This window comes from Artemia sp. Qi Xiang Cuo, chromosome 19 (genome assembly GCF_049724085.1).
Source record: "Artemia sp. Qi Xiang Cuo chromosome 19, ASM4972408v1, whole genome shotgun sequence".
NCBI lineage: Eukaryota > Metazoa > Arthropoda > Branchiopoda > Anostraca > Artemiidae > Artemia > Artemia sp. Qi Xiang Cuo.
Window position 1 is genome coordinate 8,905,083 of NC_142812.1, and position 17,711 is coordinate 8,922,793.

The 17,711-nt window shown below is 34.3% G+C and overlaps 1 protein-coding gene across 1 annotated transcript in view; it reads right to left on the reverse strand.

Moving 5' to 3' along the window:
• Nucleotides 1-17,711, reverse strand: part of LOC148940466 (cystathionine beta-synthase-like) — a 65,255-nt gene that overhangs the window by 38,295 nt on the left and 9,249 nt on the right. Inside the window, exons 3-4 of the mRNA XM_089105514.1 lie at nucleotides 14,492-14,626; nucleotides 8,100-8,314 (exon numbers count right to left, since the gene is read on the reverse strand). Coding sequence (XP_088961640.1) covers nucleotides 8,100-8,314; nucleotides 14,492-14,626 — 350 coding nt within the window. The remainder of the gene's footprint in view (nucleotides 1-8,099; nucleotides 8,315-14,491; nucleotides 14,627-17,711) is intronic.

Here is a 17,711-nt window from a genome sequence, read left to right on the forward strand (position 1 = left end):
GTAACAGTTTCGGCATGTAGACAATATAGGGTTTACGATATTAGTAGAAGAGTAGGCCTTTCTTTTTTTGACCTTCCATTGAATGCTAATACCCGAAAGCTGACGATTGGATGTATCAGTAGGAAATGTGTTACCTGCAACAGTAGCAAGGAGTTGTCTTCTATCATCAACAAATATTTTTATTTTGGGATTCTCTTCGAGTGAAATCATCTCTCGAGATCTCAATCTCAAATATACACCAACATAAGAGTTGAATTTTTTCGGTATTTCAAAGAAATTTAATTCCTATACTGTCATGACAATGCCTTCATACATTTCTAATAGTTCTGCCACTTGTACTTGTTTCATAGTTTAAATACTTCTCGATGTCGGCATTCAGTTCTTCAATAACATTGTCATGTGAACACACTTTATTAAAATGCTCCATCATAACTTTTTTTTAAAGATATGACTTATGTGTTTATCGTTCCACTGCGTAAAAATTACTGATTTAATACGTACAATAGACTAGGTAGTGTCGATAACCGGACATAGAATACCAATAGGAAAGCCACATCGTGTCTCTGAGCAATCATAGAGTACAATTGCTAGAGCCGTAAGCATATTTTGTCATTTTAAGATACGTACAAAAAAAAATAAAAATAAATTTGTATAATTTCGAAGCTAAAAAAACAATAGTTTGTTTTTATGAAAAAATATTGGATTAGAACCATCAGTCCTCATCATTATGAGTATTCAAAACTGGACTTAAGTTTCACATTTGAACTAGAGGATTGTATTTTCCATAATTTTTTCACAAAAAACTGAAGTTTACGGTCAAAAACCCTTATTAGCTCAGATTTTACGGAAATAGTTCTATTTTTCGATCCAAAAATGGACTTAAGTTTCACATTTGAACCAGAGAACTGTATTTTCCATAAGTCAAAAACCCTTATTAGCTCAGATTTTACAGAAATTGTTTGTTTTTCGATCAAAAAATGGACTTAAGTTTCACCTATGAGCCAACGAATTGTATTTTCCATAATTTTCTTACAAAAAACTATAGTTTACGGTCAAAAACCCTTATTAGCTCAGATTTCACGGAAATAGTTTTATTTTTCGATCCAAAAATGGACTTAAGTTTCATATTTGAATCAGAGAATTGTATTTTCCATAATTTTCTTACAAAAAACTATAGTTTACGGTCAAAAACCCTTATTAGCTCAGATTTTACGGGAATAGTTTTATTTTTCGATCCATAAATGGACTTAAGTTTCACATTTGAACCAGAGAATTGTATTTTCCATAATTTTCTTACAAAAAAAACTAGAGTTTACGGTCAAAAACCCTTATTAGCTCAGATTTTACAGAAACAGTTTATTCTTCGATCTAAAACTGGACTTAAGTTTCACCTATGAGCCAATGAATTGTATTTTCCATAATTTTCTTACAAAAAAACTAGAGTTTACGGTCAAAAACCCTTATTAGCTCAGATTTTACGGAAATAGTTTTATTTTTCGATCCAAAACTGGACTTAAGTTTCACATTTGAACCAGAAAATTGTGTTTTCCGTATCTTTCTTAAAAATAAGAAGAGTTTACGGTCAAACACTCTTATTAGCTCAGATTTTACATAAATAATTTATTTTTCGATCCAAAACACTTTTGACCTGATATATTAAACTATGTATCCTTTTCACAGACTACACTGCTTTTCTAGGATGAACAACTAAAATGTTCAAAAACCTTTAAAGTTAAGCTTTACTATTTTCGACCTGATACCTTAAGCTAGGTATCCTTTTCCCAGACTACACTGCATTTCTATGATGAACAACTAAAATGTTCAAAAAACTTTAAAGTTAAGTTTTACCATTTTCGACCTGATACCTTAAGCTAGGTATCCTTTTCCCAGACTACACTGCCTTTCTATGATGAACAACTAAAATATTCAAAAAACTTTAAAGTTAAGTTTTACCCTTTTCGACCTTATACCTTAAACTAGGTATCCTTTTCCCAGACTACACTGCCTTTCTATGATGAACAACTAAAATGTTCATCGCCCCATCTCCACAGAACAAATCGAAGAAGTAAAGCTATCCATTATTAAAATTCTTTTCTTGCCATCTACATCTCTCTTAGTATCAACTTTTTAGTATACTATAACGTTAAACTCTATTTTAAGCAGACACCACTGTTCAAACACCACTTGTGTATTATACAGAACACATCGAAGAAGTAAAGCTATTCATTACGAAAATTCTTTTCTTGTCTTCTTAATCTTTACGGTCGTCAACTTTTTCGTAAACTAAACTTTCAGTCTTTATTTTAAATTGTCAAAAAAATCCGAACGCTAATTGTGTTTAATACATAATATGTAAAAGACGAAAAAATTGCCATAGGCAAAACTATGTTTTTGCACTGTACATCACTCTTAGTTTCAACTCTTGTGTATACTATAGCCTTAAACTCTATTTTCAACTGACAACACTGTTCAAACACCACTTGTGTATTATACAGAACACATACAACACTGTTCAAACACCACTTGTGTATTATACAGAACACATCGAAGAAGTAAAGCTAGGTCAAGTCATAAGACCATTTTATCATCGTTAACCATTTCCATAGATTGATAGTGTTCCAAATTTATAATAAATAAGCTGTGAGTTAACATGCTCTTCGGGGTTACCTTAACTGCTAATCACTTTAACCCTTTTTCTCCATCTTCATATGATCCAATCACTAATTAGAATCATTCACGCTCCTATTATTCAAAAATTAATTAATATCATTCATAGAGTTCAATTTGCAAATGCTAAACCTTTTTTTTTGCAAATAGTTATTTTTTGGTAAATGATTCAACAGCATATTGACATACCTCATAGCAATTGAAGTTTTATGTCAAAATCACACAAAGTGACTAAACCATTCAAAACTAAATAATTTGATGGTTTACCTCAATGGATAAAAGAAAAAAAATACAAACTCCATGAATGGCAACAGATAACGCAACCAGAGTGGTTGTTGCTATTGATATCAATTACACAAGAAATTATACTCTCAAAACGTGTTTGTTCACTTTATAGGTATATAATATAAAAGGTTTGATCGCTTTTTGCAATGTACACGTGTGAAATGTATATTCATGCCTCAGGCTTGTAGTCGTGAAAATACACTGTATATTCATGTAGTCGTCAAATATATAGATGCATTACTACTTGTAATACCAACATTTGAGTGCGGGATTTCGAGTAAAACCCATAATCGAAGCACCAAAGCCAAAAATGGCACACCTCGACCTCACGAAGGAAAAAGAGAAAGAACAAGGCAGCAAAAAAAAAGCATTCTGATTTGCTTCTTTGAAGGCCAATAAATTGTCCACGGAGAGGGTGTCCCCCAAGGTCAGCAGTAAAACAACAGTTTTATTGAGGACTTCTGGAATACAAGGGAGTTGCATCACAAAAATGTGCCTTGCAACAACACTGATTTCAAGCATTAAGTTTCGGAAATATATTCCCGTGACTCTTCAGCCTCCTGATTTGTCCGAATTTAGCCTTTGGTAACTTTTTTCTTCTACCAAGAATTGAGGTCTTTCCTGAAGAACAACATTTCGGAATACGAGAAAATATCCTAAACGCTCACAATTGAGCTGACTAGGGCTTACTAGAGTATCTGAGCTCCAGAGCTACTACGAATAACCGATACAGCGCTTTCAGCACTTTATGGATCTACAAATGTCATTACTTTATTTACAAACCTCACTCCCCCACCCCCACCCCCCAAAGGTTTAAAATTAATTTTGATGTTCTAGGTTCGGAAGGGAGAACTAAAACAGCTCTATCCTCCCCGGTGGGTACCCTTGTTTTTAAAAAAAATATCTAGATATAAGAATTAAAATGCAGAATGTTACTTTTCTAGCATTTGCCTCCAAAAAAACCAGTAAATTCGATAAGACATATTCAATTACTTTGATTTTTTCTTAAGTTAAATTGAAGTAGCACCGTATCATTCATATTTCATTATTCTCCTTAGATATAGTATTTTAGTTTGTTTTGATAAGGAAAATCTTGTTCTGATGGTCTATGGACTATCAAATTAGTTTACACATTGTTCATAATTGAGTAATCAAATAGAGAAATTAATTTTCCCTTCAGAAATAAGAAACATGAAAAAATATAAACAGCATAGCATAAACGTTATTTTATTTTCCACGTGGGAACGAAGATAAATCCAAACATTTATACAATAGCGCTGACGATATTTCGGCGATTTGCAGCTTTCTAATAATTTATGATCAACTGTAATCTGACCATCATCTGACTTTGCGCTGAGGTCGAACTCAATTAAAGGAGCTAATTTGAAAGATTAAATCTTTTGTTTAAGGTTCAGGCAGTTAAAAAAAAAAAAAAAAAAAATTGAATTGCTTGGGCCGAGGGCTCTCCACTTTCAATAGTCATATATACGAGGGAGCGCACGATGTGTGCAGTAAAAGCATACCATGCAGGGTACGAAGCATCTCATACATGGCACAAATAGATATGGCTTGGCAGAAATCTGCTATCCACAGAGAAACAAGAAGCGCTCGGAGATGTACACCTATTGGTGGCGAGTAGGCAACCCCCCGATTGGACGAGACAGTTGGCTTACACCTGAATGCAAATTATAATACACTTAGTAACAAATTTTAGCTCAAGAATAACATTCTTCCCTAAAAACCTTATTAGTATCTCACAAACGAACAAAAGAAACAAGCAAAACATAAAAACATCTTGGTTAATCGAATTTGCTTCATTTTAGTTGGATTTCAACGTGAAAGCTTTGCTACAGGCTTTGCGTTTTTTTGGTATTTCAAAGGAAAAAAGAATCTAAGTGATGAAGTGCTATAGCCAATATGTCCGCATTTTTCAACTACGTTTGACCTCAAAAGAAACTTTTATTTATTTCGTATTTTTTGACGATCAAGATATATCAGAGCAGATGCATACGGAGCATTCTGTTAGGGGTGGGGTTGGGGGGAGGGGGTAGCTTCAAAAGTGTCAAAATTAGGTGAAATAAACGGAATATATAAAAAATTATATAAACCTCTCAGTTTCCTTTTAGGTGAGAGCACGAACGCAAAGCCCCTTCGTAGAATTAAAAAGACATAATCTTCAAAAAATAGTCCAAATTAACGAATTCGAACTACAAAATCGTATTTTTCTCAATCTGTGGGTTGCAATTAAATCGATAAACATACAGATAAATACTTATTCATACAATAAACAAACAGTAGTAAATAATAAAAGCAGATACAGCATCATATGCTTCCCGTAAGGCTCTTTGGCTGGGAAAACTGGGAGATAATTTCATAATTTTTTTTACGAAAAGTTTTATATTGAAATTTAGTGTTATAATTTAATCTTACAATTTATATTAAAATTTAAAACGAGCAGAAGTAATTCACATACCAATTCAAGGTTAAAACGAGCGAAAACTACCACAGATGAAAAAATTAAACAAAATAAGACATAAATTACAATGAATACAAATAGTCAAACTTAAAATTAGTAGAACTTACAGTGAACACAAAATACAAACTGAATAAATAACCCGAAATTTACCAAAAATAAGAGTTGAACTATCTTCCCCCAGGTCAAAGTAGAAATAAGCAAAGTGAAAGAACTGCTTCTATTTCTTTTGTTCGGTACTAAATCCTACCACCTGGGCCGTACTGTACCTACGCGTGGTCTCGAGGCCAAACACCCACAGTGAACCCCAAAATATGATGAGATATTGGCATCTTTTGTATGTAATTAAATAAAAAAAACAAGTTTTTTAAACTGAAAGTAAGGAGCGACATTAAAACTTAAAACGAACAGAAATTATTCCATATATGAAAGGGGCTCTCCCCTCCTCAACGCCTCGCTCTTTACGCTAAAGTTTTTTATTGTTTTAAAAAATAAAGTTGTGAGACAGAGTCAAACTTTAGCGTAAAGAGCGAGGCGTTGAGGAGGGGACAGCCCCTTTCATATACGGAATAATTTATGTTCGGTTTGGGTTTCAATGTCGCTCTTTACTTTCAGTTTAAAAAACTTGTTTTTTTTATTTAATTTCTGATCGTTTTTTAGTTAATGCAGCTTTTATTTGCATAAAAATTTTACTTTTCTTTTGCTAAATGGATGTCTTTACAAATTAACTTACGTAACTAACTTCTATATTCGTATATTTTTCTTCTGGCAAAAAATACAAAGTTGCAGATTTTTTCAGATATGAGTTTGAAACATATGTAATAGGTTTTTCTGATACGCTGAATCTGACGGTGTGATTTTCACTAAAATTCTTTCACTTGTAGGGGATGTTTCGCCCCTATTTAAAAAATCGAGTAAATTTTATCAGGCTCGTAGCCTTTGATGAGTAATACTAAACTTAATAAAATGTATATATTTAGGATCAGCATTATAAACACATTCTTTTGATACATTTATTGACATCAAAATTCCGTTTTTAAAAGTTTCGATTACTATTGAGCCGTATCGCTTGTTTTTTTATTGTTTTTTTATTACGTATATGTTATTACGTATATGAAGGGGTTCTCCCCGTAGTCAATAACACGCTCGTTACGTTAAAAGTTAAAAAAAATTTTTATTAACAAACCCCAGAATCACAAACGCCGTTTAATTAGAATAGATAGCTCTTTTGAAAGCACTAAAAAAAACTGTAGCGTAAAGAGCGAGGTATTGACTTGGGGAGAACCCCCTCACATATGTTATAATTTCTGTTCGTTTTAAGTTCTAATATTCCTTCTTACATTTCAGTTGAAAAAACTTGTTTTTTTTTTTAATTTAATTTCTGATCGTTTTTTAAATAATGCTTGGAAATCCGGCGCCCCCTTCATAGAAATGTCCCGTACCCCAAAGAAACATCCTCCACGGAAAGATTCTCCCGAGTAACCCCCTCCTCTAGCCCCCCCCTCCAGAAAAAATCCTTCCTGAAAATGGTTGTATACTTCCCAATAACCAATAAATAATGCTGGCAAGTCCGGCGCCCCCTTCATGGCAATTCCCCTTCCCCCATGAAAAATTCCTTCATGAACAGATCCTCCAACATAACCACCGACCCACCCATCCCCCCCACTACCAGAAAAAAAAACCTCCTGAAAACTTCTGTATACTTCTCAATAACCAATACTATATGTTAACATTAGGTACAGGTCATAACTTTTAGCCCTCCCTCTCGGAGCTTTGGGGGATTAAGTCATCCTAAAAGACTTATTTATTATATTTTTAACCATGCTGAACCAAATGGCTATCTCAAAATTTTGATCGGGTGACTTTGGGCAAAAAATAATCGTGGGAGGGGGCCTAGTTGCCCTCTATTTTTTTTGGTCACTTAAAAAGGGCACTAGAACTTTTAATTTCCGTTCCAATGAGCCCTCCCACGATATTCTAGGATCACTGGGTCGATACGATCACCCCTGGGAAAAAAAACAACAAAACACACAAATAAACACGCATCCGTGATCTTTCTTCTGGCAAAAAATATAAAATTCCACATTTTTGTAGATAGGAGCTTGAAACCTCTACAGTAGGGTTCTCTGATACGCTGAATATGATGGTGTGATTTTCATTAAGGTTCTATAACTTTTAAGGGGTCTTTCCCCTTTTTTTGAAAATCAGCCAAATTTTCTCAGGCACGTAACTTTTGATGGGTAGCACTAAACCTGATGAAAGTTATATATTTGAAATCAGCATTGAAATCTGATTCTTTTGATATATCTATTGGTATCAAAAACCCGTTTTCTAGAGTTTCGGTTACCATTGAGCCGGGCCGCTCCTTACTTACAGTTCGTTACCACGAACTGTTTGAAAAAGCTAAAGGGATGTTTTTTTTGTTTTTTTTGGGAGGGGGGTAAGTTTTTTTCAATATAAATAAAAAGATGAAAAATAATAAATAAGAAAGAGAAACAGGAAGAAAAATCTAAGAGAGGAAGCCTTGGTCATAACGTGAAGGAAAACTCCATTATAGATCTCTTCAACTTACATTATTTTTTGTGCGGAATAATATCATTTTTGTAATGATATTTAATTCTCATTTACTATATTTTGTTCTACTCCAAAAAAAATTAAATTAGCATATCAATACCTGATCAACAACAACAGAATTGGGGATCTCTTTTTGTAGCTTTTGAGCAATGTAATATGATGAAAGTGGTGAATCCCATGAGGCTGCAGTAGGAGTCCTGATGATTTCAGCTCCGAGTGCTTTCATCGTATCTTCTTTTTCGGCAGACATTTTCTCTGGCATCACAATAATACATCTGTAACCCTTGACGGCAGCAAACATGCAAATACCAATTCCTGAAATAAACATATTTAAATGCGAGCATGAATTTCACTTGAAAACTCATATTAAGTCAAATATTAAAATAAGGGCAAGCCAATCAACAATGAAGAGACATAGTAGAACAAACATCGAACGTGTGAAGTAGTCACAAGGCCCTTTGTGGATAATCCCATCCATTTTTGCGTGATTTCACTTCCACAAGAATTACCGATCCTTGAAATACAAACCCCAATTCCTGAAGCAAACATATTTGTACGTGAATAACATTTTCCCTTGAGAAATTGTGCTAGATCAAACAGATCAAACTGCAAATGAGGAACTAACAAGATGTAACAGCCATACATCTTGGGATTGAGTCACAAAATCCCTTGTGGATTCGTCAAGCCCTTGTTACATGATTTCCCTTCCATAAGATTTACCGATTTCTGCAATAAACTAACGAAACAAGTTTTCTCAGCTGAAAGTAGGGAACAAAACTAAAACTAAAAATAATAGACATCATTCCGTACATGAGGGGGGGGCTGTCCCTTCCTTATCCCTCACTCTTTACGCTAAAGTCTTAAAAGTTTAAAAAAAATACTTATCATTCAAATTAAAGCACCTTTGTGTTTCAGGAGTCGTTCATAGAGAATTGGGATAAAAATTAAAACTTATGGGCAAAGAGCGAGGGATAAGGAAGTGGCAGCCCCCTCATACAGAGAATATTTTCTGTTCGTTTCAAGTTTTAATGCTGCTAATTAATAAAAAAAATGTTATATTAATTTAATTTCTGGTTGTTTTCATATATTGCCAGGAAATCTCCCCTCCCCGTGTAAAATTTTTCCTGTAGAATTCTTCCCAGAGACTTTTCTCCCCAGGGAAAATTATCCGACAGGAAAATCCACCACCCCAAAAAAATTCCTGTATATTTCCCAATAACAAATACTAAACGTGAACAAAGGGCAAATTTAATAGCTTACAACCCTTTCCCCAGGACCAATGAGGTCATGTTATCCTCAGGGGCATGTTTACTGAACCTCTCAACTATGCTGAATCAAACAGCTATCTAAGATATTTTGGGCCATTAATTCGATATGAAAAATATTAAATATACCTTTCTGCATAAAAATTACACAATTATTATTTTGAACACAAAAGCATTTAGCGTTTGATGTTTATCCTTCATCTTTTAAAAGACGGGTTGGGATAGCATAACTCCGTGATCATCCTTAATAGCTGTTTACTCATGTATCTCAGTTTACATGAGGAAGAAGGAGGCAATAAGGTTCAAGAATTCCCTCAAGTAAGGGGGATAAAACACAAGAACTTCAAAGTTCTAACCCCAAGAGCCCCCAGGGACTTCCCAAATGGCAAGCTTATATTCGATGTTGTGCAAATAATTTTATGTGCAAACTTTTCTCATTAAAATAAATGGGCTTAATTATCTATGACTCTTCCTAGATGAAATATATGAGTGTACTTCAAGAAGAGGAAATAATAGACAAGGAAAACTAAAAAATACAGGAAAATTTCAAGAGGAAAATGAGAATACATTTCCTCTACATTTCCTCCTCCAGTCCTTTTAAACTTAAATTTTGTAAATTTCATTGATATTAATCTTTCCTTAGACTTATTACCCGTAAACCCTCCTTATACCTATTAGACTTTAAACTTGTAAGATGTTCTTTGAAAACTTTTTACTTAATTTTATTTTTTATTTTTACTTAAAAATTTTATTTTTACTTAATACAAAGGGATAGATGGTGCTGCAAGGAGCTGACAAGGAGCCAAGACAAGGAGCTGCAGAAAATAGTATGAGGTGATAATTAAATGTAAATATTTTATATAAACATGTAAATATACATCACATATAAATAAAAAGAGTGAATCATTTAAATATATAAGGAATTATGGGAGCAGTTAGACAAAAAAATGATTTTTCCAGGGAAAGGAACCCCTTCGCGCATTTTTACATCCATACATTCAAACAAATTCAACCCTGGTAAGAAATTAATTAAAAAAATTTTTTCCACGAAATAAGTTTTTCAAAGAAAAGTAATGAACTCCATTAAACCAAAAATGAGCAAAAATAAAATCAAATAATCTACCAAGCGTGAGACTACCATAAATCAGCATCGATAAATAAATAAAAGACAAAACGAACAGAAATTACAATAAATAACTGAGTCAAACTCAAAACGAGCAGAAATGAACATGAGTAGGGCTCAAAACCCCTAAGCCTTCCAAAGGCCAAAACATAATTTGCACTCTAACGGAAAAATATAAATGTTTTTACTTTTATAACTTTAATAAATCCAATAATATTAACACTTTGATTACTAAATATCAGTATATGTATATGTAGGCTATATCGATGCTGATTTGTGGTAATTTCACGCTTGGTAGATTATTTGATTTTATTTTTGCTCATTCCTGGCTACGTGGACGTGCGCTGGGTTGAGAATTCTTTGTCCCAAGGGGCAAGGGTTCGATTCCTGGCGTGGCCTGTTATTTGGGTTTGGGACGCGGGTCAATGGTGTGACTCTGTAAGCTTAGCCAGAGTCGACCCAGCTCCAAATGGGTACCTGGAGAAATCTCGGGAAGGTAGGCAGGAAGGGTGTGCGAAAGCACAGGATGGCTAGCCCCCCATTGTACGTCCTGGCTGAGGGCCACGAAGCGGAGATCAGCACCGCCGGTTTGGACCTTAAGGGTCTTGTACCGTCATACTTACTTACTTACTTACATTTTTGGTTTAATGGAGTTCTTTACTTTTCTTTGAAAAACTTATTTTGTGGAGTTTTTTTTTATTAATTTCTGTTCGTTTTATATTGACATAGAATTTTACTGGAAAATGAAAATATACTTTAAATCTTTTCGTTTTTTTAAGATTTTATAGTTTGGCCTGCTATTTGTGTGCCGGAGAAAAATTTTCAGAAATTTTTAACAACATACACCCTTTTAAAAATCTGGACACAAATAGTAGTATTTAATTTAGTTTCATGCCTCCTCTAGTTGACCTGAAATAGAAAACTTGATACCATTCGCAAACAAAATCTGTTTACTTTCTTCGATAGCTTGGATACACTTACGCTATTTTGATTTGGTTAAATTTTAAGAGCAGAAGTAGTCCCGAAAGTTTGAACATAATAGCCTCAATCGTTCTTGGGATACTGCTGAGATGTCTTATTGGAAATTAGCATTAATACAGTGGATTTTGATTTAATCTTAAGGCAACATTTAGTATTTAAGCATAATGGGCATTTGGGAGGGTAAACGTGGGAGAGGGACTAGTTACCCTTCAATCCCTTTTAACTATTAAAAAGGGCATTATCTCTTTCTACTTTCAATCGAATGAGCCCTTTTCGAAGTTCTTACGACAAATTCTTCTAAACGAAGTGTACTGGTCTAAACAAAAAAAAAAAAAATGAATAATAATAATATATTGTACCCTCATCGATCTTTACTATATAAATGTCAAGCCTTCCAATCACTTTCGACTATTGAAAAGGGCACTAGCCCTTTCAATTTCCAATCGAATGAGCCCTTTTTGAGTTTCTACTACAACAACGCTTTCTATAAACACCTTATATGTCATCAGAGCATAAGTTACAACCCTTGCCCTGAGGGCTGTGAGGGGGGTTGTCATCCTCAAAGACCCAATTTCCAGAATTTTCAACTACACTGAACAAAACGGCTATCTCAAAATTTTGATTGGATGGGCTTGGGGAAATGATGGGCGTGAGAAGGGCGTTAGTTGGTCTCCTAGCACTTTCAACTATTAAAAAAGCACTAGCCCTTTCAATTTCTAATCGATTGAGCCCTTTTGAAGTTTCTACAAAAACGCTCTCAATAAAAACTTTATATGCCCCCACGGCATAACTCACAACCCTTGCCCTGAGGGTTGAGGGAGGGGTGGGGGGTTGTTATTCTTAAAGACAAAATTAAAATAATTTTAAACTAAGTTGAAGAAATTGGCTATAACAAAAATTCTATTATATTTTTTTGGGGAAATGGTGGACGTGACATAGGTCTTTGATGCTTGTCAAACACTTCTAACAGTTAAGTACGGCACTGGTCCTTTCAAATTCTAATTAAATGTGTCCTTTTCAAAGTTTCTACGATAACACTGTCTATAAAAACCTTATATGCCCCGAGGCATAACCAAGTTGACCTTTCAACTACGTTGAAGAAAATGATTGTCTAAAAATTTTGATTGGATGTGTATGGTGGGCGTCAGAGGGGGGTTACTTGCCCTCCAAAAACTTTCGACTATAAAAAGGGCACTAGCCTTTTCAATTTCCAATCAAATGATTCTTTTTTGGATTTTCTACGACAACGCTTTTTATAAATAAAACCTTATATGCCCCCAGGGCATAACTTACAACCCTTGTCCTGAGGACTGTAGGGAGAGTGTCATCCTCAAAAACATAATATCCAAACTTTTGAACTACATCAAACAAAATGGCTATCTCAAAATTTTGATTGGTTGTGTTTGGGGAAATGGTGGGTGCGAGAGTGGTGTTAGTTATCCTCTAATCACTATCGGCTATTAAAAAGGACACACGCCCTTCTAATTTCCAATCAAATGAGCCCTTTTTGAAGTTTCTACAACATCACTATCTATAAAAACCTTATATGCCCCCAGGGCAAAACTTACAATGGATGTGTTTGGGGAAAAGGTGGGTGTGAGAGGGGGGTTAGTTGCCAATAAATCACTTTCGACTATTTAATAGGATACTAGCCTTTTGAATATTCTGTCGAAAGAGCCCTTTTTCAAGTTTCTATGAAAAAGCTTTCAATAAAACCTTTTATACCAAGGTGATACAGCGTAAGGCCCTTATTCTGGGGAATGTGGGGGGAATTTTGTCCTTAAGTAATCAACTTACAAATCTTTCGACTGCGTTGAACAAAATCCCAATCTAGAAATTTCCATTGGACGTGACTATATAAATGGGGGGTATGGAAGGGGTGTTAGTTGCATCTTAATCACTTTCGACCATTAAAAAGGGCACTAGCCATTTCAATTTCCAATAAAATGAGCCCTTTTTGAAGCATCAAAACACTTTCTATAAAAACCTTATATGCCTCCAGGGTATAACTTACAACCATTACCCTGAGGGCTGTGGGACCGTTGTCATCCTCAAAGACCTGATTTCCAGAACTTTCAACTACGTTGAATCAAATGGCTATCTCAAAATTTTGATTGGATGTGTTTGGAGAAAAGATTGGCGTTAGAGGGGGTTACTTGCCCTCTAATCACTTTCGATTATTAAAAAGGGCACTAACCTTTAAATTTCCAAACGAATGAGCCTTTTTTGAAGCTTCTACGACAACGCTTTCTATAAAAAAAAAACCTTATATGCCCCCAGGGCATAACTTACAACCCTTGCCCTGAAGGCTGTGGGGAATTATCCTCCTCAAAAGCATAATTTATATTTGGAAATCAACTACGCCGAACAAAATGGCTATCTCAAAATTTTGATTAGATGTGTTTGGGGTAATGGTGGGCATGGAAGCGGTGCTAGATGCCTTCTAATTACTTTCAGGACACAAGCAACGCCAATTTCCAATTGAATGAGCCCTTTTCGAAGTTTTTACGACAAGTCCTTTGATACGAATTGCCCTGGTCTAAAGGAGAAAAAAAAAAATAAATTGTGCCAACATCGTTCTTTACTTAGGCAGTGCGATTGCGCTGCCTATGATTTTGCTGTGAATTTTATTTAGAGTTGTTTTTATATCACCTTCTCAGGTTTTTCATTTATTTATTAAAAAAACTGTATTAAGCCATGGGCTTTTCATAAGAGATTTGAAATTTAATCATTAGTACACTTATAGAAATAATCAAATTGCCACCCCGGGCGGCAATTTGCCACGTTTCCTGACGTGGGTGTATTTGCTTTTACGCTGCTTTTACTTACATTTAACGAATCTGTAAACCCAAAAAGTAGTCAAAATTCTAGCCTTCGATTTTTGAAGTAAACAAGTATTAAAACTCTAGGACCCCCCCCCCTCTATCTGAAAGTCATGGATCTACAACTGAGGTACGATACCTTAAGACACAGGTGGACCTTTATTCAAAGGCACATATGAAACAGTTAGCACTGAGATATAGCTTCGCAATAATTACAGTTTTCGGCAAGGGAGGGGGTTTAAGCATGGAGAGGCACAGGTCATTAGTTAACTATTTGGGCATTATAGCATTATGAACTCACCTGTGTTTCCAGATGTCGGAGCAATAATCGTGCAACCAGGTTTGATCTGTCCCATTTTTTCCATGTCATTGATCATTCTTGGACATATTCGATCCTTCAAACTTCCCCCCGGATTCAAGAACTCACATTTGGCCACTGAAGGGAATAAATATGATTATTGTATATCATTACTAGTAAATCAATACATCATCAACGTAGTAAATAAGATGAACGATCTTGAGAAGTCGTTTGGAACTTTTTTGCAAATTTTGTTCTTCCAGTAACACCAACTTAACACTATAAGACTTAACCAACTTAAGAATTTATACGAAAATCATCCAACCATTGGTGTGGCTACAGAGAAATAACAGAGAAGCTTACTCAGGCTGAATTTCCTATTTTTATATGACCCTTCAACCATTTCTTGGAGGGAACTAACCCTAATGAACCCCTACCACTTCGGTTGCATAAATGCACGCAAATAAGTTCAAAGTCTGTCGCTAACAGGAACATATAGCGAGGGGATTACCCCCCCCACCTTCTTGAGACAATTCTACATATTTGTTCTATTTTCCCAACAAGCCCCGTGTCTAATATATATTAATTTAAAAACAAAGTTTTTTTAGGGAAATAAAGAGTGAAGTTGAAACTTAAAACGAACAAAAATTATTGCTTCACAGTCTATCTAACATATATCAATAAAACTAGTACAAAAAAACAAACAATCATATTTCCCTATGTTTGTAGGATTATAGAAAACTAGCGCTTTACTGAAAACACAGAAACCAAGTTTAAAAAACAAGAATGTTGTTTTATTGGTTAAAAGTGAGTACGTAGCCTGACAACAACAAACTAATCTATAAAGCTTTTCATAGTCTTACACCAGCTGTAGTATCAGTAACTTTCAGCATACAATTAAAATTATCTTAAAAACATAAGAGTAAAAGTAAATATTTTTTTAACAACAGCAAAGTAATAAAAAAATTGTAATACACTTTAGCATTACTCAAAAAATGTTTTTTTCTTATGCTGTAAAAAGTGGCCTTAATTGGTTTACTGTGGTAAGGTGGTTTTACAGGTATTTAAGTGATGTACTGGTAGATGCCTTTATTCTCATTTTATAGGGGAGATAAACTCTGGTCCTAAGGTATTTAAACTTTGGTAGCGTGCCTTAGGCTATGACCGGACTAATGAGGCGTACCAGCAGGGTATGTTCGAGGGACTAAAGGTAGATTGTAGAGAGGTTGGCTATAATACAATACTTTTATTCAGTTAGCATATAATAATACCAGATATATATATATACATTCTACTGGAACTGGCTGTGCCAAATAGACCACAAGTCTCAGAAAACTACAATAATATATAATAAGATACTTAGACACTTACAATCATTTGACAATATTCAAAGGTATTTCTAAATCAACGGACCAAAGGTCAGTCCGGCATAAAGTTAGTATCGGTCTCCCCCTTTCCATAAAATGTATCTTTTGTACATTTTTTCCAACCACACCTTCCTGTACCCAACCGACGCAATTAGCTAGGAAGTGGTGATTTCTCAATTTCCCTTTAAGCAGAAAACATAAGGATATGTTCCTTATCTTAATAAAAAGTGGTATTTCGAAACTTTGTATTTGCGTCTTAATATATTTTTACTAAATTCCAAATTGACTTAATTAGAAGCTTTACCACAATACTCCCCCTTTAAAGAAGAGTTGTCCCAACTCTCAATATTTTACTTTAAAAACAACTTAATTTTGTTTAAAGCTATTATGCAGCTATCTTTGGGTCATTATGTGCATATACCCTCAATGGGTTTCCTTAGGGTCATGTTTCTGCTGCAATATAGGCCATGTTCTTTTTTTTTGTTGAAGGATTTCAATTTGAAATTCATCCTTTTTTCTCTTTTTCTCTGTCTCTAGGACTGAAAAATACTTTTTTTTTACCCTTTTCATATGCATCTTCTGTTTTAGCTTGACCCCAAGCGGCTTAAGCATTATATTAGTGGTTCTGCTTAAATTAGATTTCAAGTTATATTAGAAACGTTTATGAATTATTTGAGTTTAAATTTAATCCCCATTAATAATTTAATTTATCTGTGTGATGTGGTTGATATGCCGCTTATTTTTCAGGCTTAGAAATGCCTTGGATAAATTACAAATATCAATTTTGGTTTTTAAATTTTCACATATTTTTCCAGCACAAAGCATTTTCACATATTTCAATAATATAAAGCATTGAGCCTATGTAGCACATTCTCTAGGCCTAAATTAAGTTCTGATTTTATCTCACTTTCTGATGAACTTGTGGTAAAGTCTGTAATACTGCATACAGTTTCCAAAATATCGGTTGGATAATGATGGGTTATCTGGTATTGCGTAATTATTCTTGCTTTCAGTGAAACAATATAATAAATCCAGTGACAACCCTCCCATCTGGTCTTTTGAGACACAGATACTGTGGCAGCCCCTACCCCGATGTACTATTGAAGTTGCCAACTCCTTTTTGGGCAACATTCCAATCATATGCATCCTGGTTTCCGAAAATTTCTTGCTATGTTTCCGAGAATTTCAAGAAAAGAATGATGCGTTATCTGGTATTGCGTAATCATTTATTTTGTCAGTGAAATAATACAATACATCCTGTGACAGCCCTCGCATCTGGTCTTTTGAGATAACAACAGAGTCAACAACATTTTTATCTATTTTTGTTGGGGGGGGGGGAGCTTAATTACTTTTGTTTTTTGGACTTAAAATTTTTTCGGGGACTTTCAGAATTTCTTTGAGACTTAGAACTTCTTTTGAACTTAGAATTTTTGGATCTAGAATTTTTTAGGACTTAGGATTATTTTGGGACATCGAGAATTTCTTGGTATGTTTCCGAGCAAATCTTATTAGTAAAATCAGATGTATTTTAAACGTGGATGCTCGTATTTTGGAAAACCAAAACCCAAGTTTACTAAATATTCAAATATTATTAATAGAATCAGATGTATTTTAAATGTCAATGTTCTAATTCCTGAAAACTAAAATCCAAGTTTATTAAATTCTCAAAAATTATTAACAAAATCAGATGTATTTTAAACGTGGATGTTCTTATTTCTGAAAACTAAAATTCCGGTTTATTAAATATTAAATTATACTTTTGAGTACAACAAACTCAACTAGTTGTTAATTTTCAAGTGTTTTAGTTGCTGACTGAATATAATAAATTTAATAAAAACACTTTAGTACAACAAACT